The 10,273-nt window shown below is 43.5% G+C and overlaps 1 protein-coding gene across 3 annotated transcripts in view; it reads left to right on the top strand.

The window, feature by feature from the left end:
- The first annotated feature begins 2,069 nt into the window (after positions 1-2,069).
- The window catches only part of runx2b (RUNX family transcription factor 2b), a 24,528-nt gene continuing 16,324 nt past the window's right edge, over positions 2,070-10,273 (top strand). For 2 of the 3 annotated variants that reach the window (XM_083689274.1, XM_083689273.1), the window contains exons 1-3: positions 2,511-3,657; positions 5,884-6,040; positions 9,247-9,351. In XM_083689274.1, coding sequence (XP_083545400.1) covers positions 3,385-3,657; positions 5,884-6,040; positions 9,247-9,351 — 535 coding nt within the window. In that variant the 5' untranslated portion in view covers positions 2,511-3,384. Of the gene's footprint in view, positions 2,238-2,510; positions 3,658-5,883; positions 6,041-9,246; positions 9,352-10,273 lie in introns of those variants that run through there. The other variant, XM_083689275.1, reaches the window with a different exon arrangement.

Raw genomic sequence — 10,273 nt, 5'->3', positions numbered from 1 at the left:
GGACCTGGTAGACAGATGCTGGCTATAGTAGGGAGGCAAAGCGGAGTCAGATGTGACAAATACTCTTTGATGACTTCAGCTTGTCAGGGTTTAACTCACGGCTATACTCGGCTACGTGGACAGAGCTGGGACATCGCTACCTCGTATGGAATTATACCAAAGCAGTCAAGATGAATTATCAATATCATATCATGAATATGTAAACTTGATTCGATCAATTAAATCATATCTGGACCAAAATGTACCATTTAGTTTTATCCATGTTCCGTACAAATAAACAACGGTTCCAAAATGATATTCCAGTATAAAGGTTAGGATGTTTCTCACATTACTGAGAATGAATTCAGTGGTGAAAAAATGACATTATCAGAGCTGAAACTCAAGTCCTTTTCTGTTAGAATAATACCATGTTTACCGCTATTGCAGATTTAATTACAACTATTCACGTTTATCCATCCATAAATTGTGAGCTGATCTTTGAGAATGTTGGACAATCTGAACCATATTTTTGGCGTTTGGGGCACAGAGAGGGGAAGTGTAACTCAATCATTCTTTTTTTTCCCTCTGAATGACGAGGTGCCAGATGCGTGTCAGTGCTTTCTCAGACTTTATATATCCCTCCCACATCCTCACGCACACACACACACACACACACACACACACACACACACACACACACACACACACACACACACACACACACACATACACACACACAAACACACACAGTAGCCTCCCTTCACACTACCATTAGTGTAGACTGAAAGTGCATTAGGTGCTGCATTGGTAAAGAGAGAAGATAAAGTTGTAATGTATGCATTTGTGTGAGATGAAATAGTACATCAAGCCTTGTCTGAAATAATTAGTCCTTAATCAGTGTGTCCTCATTTGCAGAAATGGTCCCAAAAGTGAAGGGAATAAATAACCTGACAGCTGTGCTCTCTGTAGCCTGTTTGATTTAGAAATATACGCAGAATATCAAAGGCCTCCGTCGTAAAGTCACTGCAATAAAGCCTGTTTGGGAGCCCAGGGAGCACAGTGTCAGCGGGGCACATGTTGTTGTGTGACACTGGTCCTATGTGATGTGGTGGCGTGTAGTTTGTGTGCCCTGACTGACACTGTGACTAACGGAGACACACAAGGCAGGGGTGTGATGAGCAGACTGTGAGCTCAGAGAGGGTAGAGAGGGGAGAGGATGCCCTCTACAGTAGATACACGAGGGAAAGGAGGCGCATGGCTTACTCAGACCTCTAGGGCAAAAGTTATAGTTAAGTTAAACAAGTGTGCAGTGATGATTTTTTGTGAATTTTTCCCTTATAGGCAAGAAAGTAAAAACTTGATTTCCATTACCCTCCTAACCCAATACGCGATGTATCCATGTCAAAGTGCGCGGCAATATGAGGATGTTGCGCGTTCTGTCACACACTTCTTGATTGTATTGCATCACACGTTCAACTTCTTAAAAAAAAAAATATATATATTATATATATATTTGTCAGCATACATGTCACAACATACAACATATATGTCAAAAACTCACAGTGGATATCATGCAATCAGACCTGATCCCAATGCGTAATTGTTGCGTAAATGTTATGCCGCCTCTTATCTTTACTTGAACGTATCAAAATGTGTTGTTATTCAAATGCAATTACCTCAGGTCAATCATATCATCATAACTAAAATATTCCAAAATGGCTACATATTCAAGTGATTTTGATAAACTACACAATTACAGAGTTTAATGTTGTGAAAAGACAATCACTCAGATGTATGCCGCCTGTCTGGCGGTGCATCTTTCACACACCAGGTTATAATACCTGCACAGTACAACAGCTCTACCCTGCGACCGAATGAAATTAAACTCTCACGGCTGCTTCCCGTCACTACCTGAGTCACAACTTACCGGTGACTCATTCACTCGAGGCAGTCTATTCATAACGTTTGCTTTGCGGCAAGACAGCATTCATTCTGTCCTCAGTCAAGCATAGGAACAACTATAGGCTATTAATGGCATATTGATAGTAAGCTAACAACACGAGAGATAAGTGCCGGTGTTAAACACAGGTTTCCAAGGCGCGCTCAAATGTTGGTAAAGAGTGAGTGACAGGATGACAGGAGGGCAAACCTAGCCTATTCTGGACGGACTGTAAGCTACACAACCCAACTAAACACACAAAATGAGCCTTTTAAAAGTTGAGAACTCATGGACTGTCCCGAGGACTGATGATATGTCGGTATGTATGCATTTGCAGAATTACATTTTGATCTTCACATTAGTTTACGCATACGCTATTGTTAGGCTATGTGACTTGGGAAACAAATAATCATGAAACTTTAGGACCTACCTTGACAGTTTAACTGTCTAAAAACATATTGTCCTAGTATGTAGGCTACGAATCGACAGAGCGGCAGACCCGCTATCACTGTACACTATAGGCTTTATAGCTTATGCTATTGATAGATTATCATGGGCGCAATATATCTGACTTCAGACACCACGTGTTCAGAGTCGCATCAGCACAATAATTGCTGGGCGCTGTATATAAACCACAAAACCTCGAGCACGGGAAACCCCGGCCTCCAAACATTAACCACATTTACGGCTACAAAACGGCCGCGTTTTTCCGCCTCCTTCATCTCACCGACTGTGACTTTTTTTTCCATTTCAACAACCTTTTTTAACCCTATATGCATGTTTCGATTTTATAATAGCCTATACAGTTTAGGAAATACATGGAAAATGTACCCTATAGATTACTGGCAATAGACAACATTCTAAAACATCGTTCAAAGCAATGTTCGTACCTTTTTCCTCTGTCTTTGAATTTTTTGTGTGTGCATGTAATAGCCTGCAGGCTCTGAGAGCGAGCTTTTCAACTTGGCACAAAGACTTCAATGACGCACCTGGAGTTTTCACTAAAGGAGTAAGAGACAAAAACTTCTTGTGTAGCAAACATCTGGGTGGATTGTTCCAGTTTTGTTTCTTTTAGTATTACGGCGCTTGGATCTTTTTAATTAAAGGCTATATCCACAGATGAAGACATCTGCCTGTTTTTTTTGTCGTGGACACTTGAAATGAAAAGTTGAATGTCGATTTCCTATTAAAAATAGACCATGTCATCAAAAACCATCCTCATGCGCTCAAACGTGGCTTTCTAGTTGGACAGTATTTTATTTCGCACGAAGGCGCCCACTGAAGTTTGTAGTGGAGAGAGGCTTTTGCAACGGTGCTCTGAGCGAGCCCCATTTTCCGTTGGCAGGAGAGCTGAAGTTTCGCACCAGCGGAGCACTCCGAGTTTCGGCTTGAAAGGAGTGGAGGCGATCTGGCGTGTTTGTTTTTCCCCTGGCCGTGGTGCCTTTTCGTTAATCTAGACTGTTGTGATGCGAATTCCCGTAGATCCCAGCGCCAGTCGGAGGTTCAGTCCGCCATCCAGTAGCCTGCAGCCGGTCCCGGGGAAGATGAACGATGTGAACACGCAGACGGGTCAGCCGGACGCGACAGTGCCAAGACTGCGTCCGCACGACAACCGCAGCATGGCCGAAATCATCGCTGACCACCCGGCGGAGCTGGTCCGGACTGACAGTCCCAATTTCCTCTGTTCCGTCCTGCCCTCTCACTGGCGCTGCAACAAAACTCTACCCGTCGCCTTCAAGGTAAGACTAACTCACTTAAACTTTCCCTGACCGAATTTCAGTGAGTTAAAAAGAGCTCAGGCTTTTCTGCTTTAATTACGGCGGTTTCAATAGAAATGTGTTTTCGAAAGATTAATGTTGCACTGCTCTCAAGTGTACATAACAAATCTGAACTTGAATATCTGTATTACTCCTATCATTGATTGCAAGTTTACAGATGATAGGTCTACTGCAAATTGATTACATAAAAATGTGACTCATGGAAGTAGAGGCAAAGCAAACCAACAAAGTGTGCCATTGTGGATTTAATGATCAAAGGATTATTTTCCAAACCAGGGAATTGAGAACATATTAATGCAGTATGTCTCATCAAAAAGTTGGAAACGAAACGGCACATGACATCTGTATTGTTGTCTCTTCCTCTGTAAATATATTTATGCCTAAGTTGAAACCATGCTTTTGTGCCCAGTGACTTATGTATTCACTAAGTATTCCTTCGTTTATTGTGATGTAGCAGGCTTACTTGCAGATAATCGCAGAAAACAAGTGAAATTCAAAGGAATACTTGTAGTATTTCCTTACATTTTCTGAATGAGGTTGCTGCCTCCAAGCACACGAAACACATGCAAAACAAGTCGTTATATAAATTACATTCAATACCCATACTATTGGAAAAAATGTCTAAATAAAGCTACAAATATTGTCTTTTGATAAAGCAAAAATATTTTTCAGCTTTGATATTTACTTTCACAATTATAGGCCATTGTGTTCGTTGTGAATTTAAGTTATTTACATAATAGACTACAGGATATCTCCTTCTGTTTTAATTATCCAATATTTTTTCGCAAGATAACACGTCCATCAGACTCATTTTGAATTGTATATCGGGCTTCATTAGATGATGCTCATTAACAGTTATATTACTTGCGATTCATAGCCTATATTTAAGGTGCGACGATTTTGATTTTCATGTGCATTTTATTACTTTCGTTAAATGTATGTTTGCCGTTTAATAGGCCTATCATAGCTTCATCTATTGCTGGCTCATATTGAATGGTGTTCAATAGGAGGCCTATTCATTACCTACTTGGCTGATGATTAATCTGTAACATCAGATGAAATACCATTTCAAAGATCAAAGGCACAGTCACTTTAGAAGGCCTTTAGCTGGTGTTGGCTCCACATTTAAATGTCAACACTTATAACCTACAATTATTAAAGCATTATCAGCTGTTATTAAACCACTCTGTAATTATTACACCTCTATAATAATAATAATTGTCATTCATCTGGATCCAATAATGTGAATGAGGTGAAAGATATGAGGTAAAAGATAGGTTTCGGCCAGCTTTGTGCTTCACACTATAATTAAAAACAATTGAATTGAATAAATTCACAGCTGAAGGATACAAAACCTAAAATAATGGTCTCTAACAAGGTCAGTCAATTTTAAGGGGCAAGACTAGGTGGTTTTGATTAAGCATTTATCAACAGAATTTCGAAAAAAATAAATTAAATATGAATAAAACATTTTTACAGTTATAGTGATGTGGGTCTTGTCAGAAGGCCCCTGTCTCCCCACAACCCACCATTTGTCTAGTAATTGACAACTGATACCATGCAATTCTATAACACATAATTGTAACTTTTTAATATACTTGAATTCTTAATTTTACATATACGTTTTAGAAAAACAATTAACACTAACTCTAGAATTATGGTGCAGCCTATAGAGTATTTTTTTTAACGCAATATGTTGTGGTCCTCTGTGGCTCAGTTGGTAGAGCATGGCGCTAACAACGCTTAGGTTGTGGGTTTCATTCCTGCTGGGACCATATATATACTGAAATGTATGCCTCACTGCAATGTAAGTCGCTTTAGATAAAAGCGTCAGCTAAATGGCATATATTGATACTGACCAACCCCGCGAATTGACATGAGGCTGAAGAGATAGTTCACCCTAGATGTTGTATATGTTTTATACTATATCAGTGGTGGTGAAACTGAATCAATATTCTGCATAATCAGTTGTCTATATCCAGCTATATTCATTGTGAATAATCTGCTGGTCTCAGTCACAATGTAATGTTGAAGGCTGATACTAAATCTAAACCTAAATCTAAATCTAAATCTAAATCTAAATCTATATCAATTTGGGATGAACTCCTTTTTTTATAGGTCAGTGTAGCCCTGCCTGGTTGCTTGTGATATACCTTCTGTGACATCATGGTGTCCTATCCTTGGCAGGTGGTGGCATTGGGAGAGGTGACCGATGGGACCGTTGTCACGGTGATGGCGGGGAACGATGAGAACTACTCTGCAGAGCTGCGGAACGCCTCAGGAGTGATGAAGAACCAAGTGGCTCGCTTCAACGACCTACGATTTGTGGGCCGTAGCGGGAGAGGTGAGGTCAACACTACGTCAGATCATCATCACAGAATATAGACGCATAATATATGTACTTAAAGGGGCCAATCTAAACAGGGAAGGAATCGCGTTGAAACATCAACGAGAAGCCTGGACACTTAACGTCCGTTAGTGTTTATGTCCTTGATTGAGAAGTGACATGCTCACCTGCTAACCCTCCTCCTGTAGCCCCACACACCTCCTCCTCCTGTAGCCCCACACACACCTCCTCCTCCTGTAGCCCCACACACACCTCCTCCTCCTGTAGCCCCACACACACCTCCTCCTCCTGTAGCCCCACACACCTCCTCCTCATGTAGCCCCACACACACCTCCTCCTCCTGTAGCCCCACACACACCTCCTCCTGTAGCCCCACACACACCTCCTCCTCCTGTAGCCCCACACACACCTCCTCCTCATGTAGCCCCACACACACCTCCTCCTCCTGTAGCCCCACACACACCTCCTCCTCCTGTAGCCCCACACACACCTCCTCCTCCTGTAGCTCCACACACACCTCCTCCTCCTGTAGCCCCACACACACCTCCTCCTCCTGTAGCCCCACACACACACCTCCTCCTGTAGCCCCACACACACCTCCTCCTCCTGTAGCCCCACACACACCTCCTCCTCCTGTAGCCCCACACACACCTCCTCCTCCTGTAGCTCCACACACACCTCCTCCTCCTGTAGCTCCACACACACCTCCTCCTCCTGTAGCCCCACACACACCTCCTCCTCCTGTAGCCCCACACACACCTCCTCCTCCTGGGTGGTACTGGGACCCTGCGGGGGATCTCTCTCTCTCTGAGTGGTGCTGCTGTGAGGCTGAGAGGCAGTTATGCCATCACATGGGGATAAATGACATTCCCAGAATAATTGGCTATGCTCTGTTTACTCTCTGTGTCAATTCTAACTTGTGTAACTACATTCTTGGTAAGAGTTCGGCACTACAGTATGTTTTTTTTTTAGTATTTCCTAGGATCTGTGATAATTCTGCATGCATGTGCCCCTACCTGGCATAATTATCACAGTGGATAGTAAGTGATATAGCCTGAAACCTTTCACTATGAAAGCACAGATCACAACTTGTCAGTTACACAATGAGTGAAGTTTTTTTTCTTCGTTCAAATGTTTGCAGCCTCTATAGCTACTCAAGCCCCATGTGATGGGCTCACATGTGTGTGTGTTCAGTACGCGCAGCGTTCAGTGTCAACAGGCAGTCATTGAGTTAGTGATTGCGGTGACGAGACACCATGTTAAACGGGAAGTGATTTTGGTGTGGGTGTTAAAAGACGGTTTTAGTGCTCAGCACCTCATTCATGAACTTCCTGATCTGTGACACATTGTGGTCTGTGATGTCATCATGATATCATCATCTACCAGGTTCTTAGGAATGATTACTTACCTCCTCACTTCCTTCATATAATCACTGATCGGAAGTGACTTAACAGGTAAACAATGTGTAATAAAATGCATACTAACAACTATTTAATGTTATTAGATCAGTGGTTACTTCAAGTAAGGGATGATGGATGTTGCAAAATATTCTAATATCATACCAGGCTTCTCCTCTGAGGTGCTGGAGGGAGGGAGCGAAGGAGAGGAAAGAGGAGGAGATGGAAGAGGGAGCAAAGGGAGAGGAAGGAGGAGGAGGAGGAGATGGAAGAGGGAGCAAAGGAGAGGAAAGAGGAGGAGGAGATGGAAGAGGGAGCGAAGGGAGAGGAGGAGGAGATGGAAGAGGGAGCAAAGGGAGAGGAAGGAGGAGGAGGAGGAGGAGATGGAAGAGGGAGCAAAGGAGAGGAAAGAGGAGGAGGAGATGGAAGAGGGAGCGAAGGGAGAGGAAAGAGGAGGAGATGGAAGAGGGAGCAAAGGAGGAGAGAAGGCATGGTTTCCCTCTCTTTGTGACACATAATCTTGTCACAGGAAGTGACATGGGAGACTGGGGAGATCAGTACACGGGGATGTCTGAAATTAATACCCCCTCCTGGGAGATAAGGATTAGCCGAGAGAGATGAGACCGCATGGATGGAGAGGGGACATGCATACAGAGAATACAGCTGACAGTAGTGATAGATTAGGGACAAGCAGGGAGAGCTGATATGTATGTATGTATGTATGTATGTATGGATGGATGGATGGATGGATGGATGGATGGATAGCAGACATGCACAGAGAGAGTACAGAAAGAGCTGACAGTGATGATAATTAAGGTACAACCAGAGCACAGAAGTATTGATAAACCCCTGACAAGTGATAGGGTTGATAGATACAGACAAACATGAACAATGCTTTGGCTGGAAGTTGCTCCCAATTATACCTTAAGATCAGTGATCAGTGTCTCATCAGCTGAGTCGACTTCAATCCACCCACAGGAACTCCATATAAGGAATGTCACAGCCACCTGTTGCTACTGAGATTGTATCTCCCCTGCTCTTGGGCCTTATCAGTGTTATCAATGGCATATTTACAGTATTGTAAATGGGTTGTAGTTAGCGATGCAGGGGGTTGGGGGAGGGGGAGGGGGGGGAGCAGCTGTTCCGCTGAATCACTGTAGATCCTGCCCCCCCACTTCCTGTTTCCTGTGCGTCGTCATGGCTACGTGATGCGTCTGCATACCTCAGACGTTACTGTTTGTGCTGAGTCGGCAACTCCTCTCTGATTCACAGCATTCCTGCAGCTTGATCCTCAGGCACACACACACAAGTGTGACGAGCCACACAAACGAGCACACACACACACACACACACACACACACACACACACACACACACACACACACACACACACACACACACACACATACACACACACACACACACACACACACACACACACACACACACACACACACACACACACACACACACACACACACACACACACACACACCCCCCAGGCAAGTCAGCAACTGCTTGGGATTATCAGGGGAGGAAATGACTATTAAAATGCCTCTCGCCCACGCAAACACTGGGTTACACAAGGAGACTATCAGAATAACAAGAGTTTAGCTCCTAGATTATCTTCTATTCAGGTACTAAGGCCCATGTTGTTACTTGTTGATCGACTTCCAACTGTATTCTCTCACAGTTTGTATTTGTTCTGATCGTTTCTTTACTTATGAAATGTGATTAAAGGGTGGCAGTGGATGAATGCAGGTCATTGTGCTTGAGACTGACTGACGTATTCTAATGTTCCCACAGGCAAGAGCTTCACCCTGACAATCACAGTATTCACCAACCCGCCACAAGTGGCCACTTACCACCGAGCCATTAAGGTCACTGTGGATGGACCGCGCGAGCCCAGGAGTGAGTACACACACGCGCTCAGACACACGCATGCACCCACACACACACGCACACGCACACACACACACGCTCAGACACACGCATGCACCCACACACACACGCACACACACACAGACACACACACACACACACACACACACTGAACACACCCTCTCAAAGTGTGATAATGACCGGCAGAGCTTGTGGGTCTGCTTCTAGTGGTGAGAGAACAGATGAACAGCTTCTGGAGCATATTACTTTGACTTATTCTAAATATACTAATCACTGATTCAGGGTCAGATATGTTTTCATCCCCTTAATGGTTATGGTTGGGATTGGGGGTAGGGTAATCTGATCCTAAATCTGTGGTTTAGGGCAATTTCTACCTCTTGCTTAGGCTCCATATATATCTCAGATGGGACAGAGGTGTAGGGGTGTCCAACTTTAAGCACAGCCAATTACAACAGTCTGGAGCTGTTGGAATAAATATGTCTGCCTGTCTAAAATGGTGACAGCTAGTAAAGCAAGTTAATTATCCAAAGAGGGATGGAGACACACATTTTCTTCAATTCTTTACTGGAAAAAACGTTAGATTATTTTAAGTAGCAATCAACAGATTTTTTAATTAACTTGACTTCTCAGAAATAGCCCAGCTTCCCATGTGATTGTATGAGAGAACGTGGTGCTCTAAGGGTACACTGGGTAGCAGAGTGCTAGCATCAGCTCATTTTAATGGGCCATATAAAAACAACTGAGGAGAAAAAAAAACTTTACTATAGGCATCAGTGCCAACTGGTCTGGCAGGCAGCTGTTTCCCCCAGCCTTCCCTATTCATAAAAACATATTCTCATCTCTGGCGTCTCAATGAATACTATCCCATCACAAACAACCCTGCACCCGCCCTATAAACACATATGGCACAGGGACACACAGAGACACACAG

The sequence above is a fragment of the Argentina silus genome (assembly GCF_951799395.1).
Source record: "Argentina silus genome assembly, chromosome: 17".
Taxonomy (NCBI): domain Eukaryota; kingdom Metazoa; phylum Chordata; class Actinopteri; order Argentiniformes; family Argentinidae; genus Argentina; species Argentina silus.
This window is presented reverse-complemented; position numbering and strand designations above follow the sequence as displayed.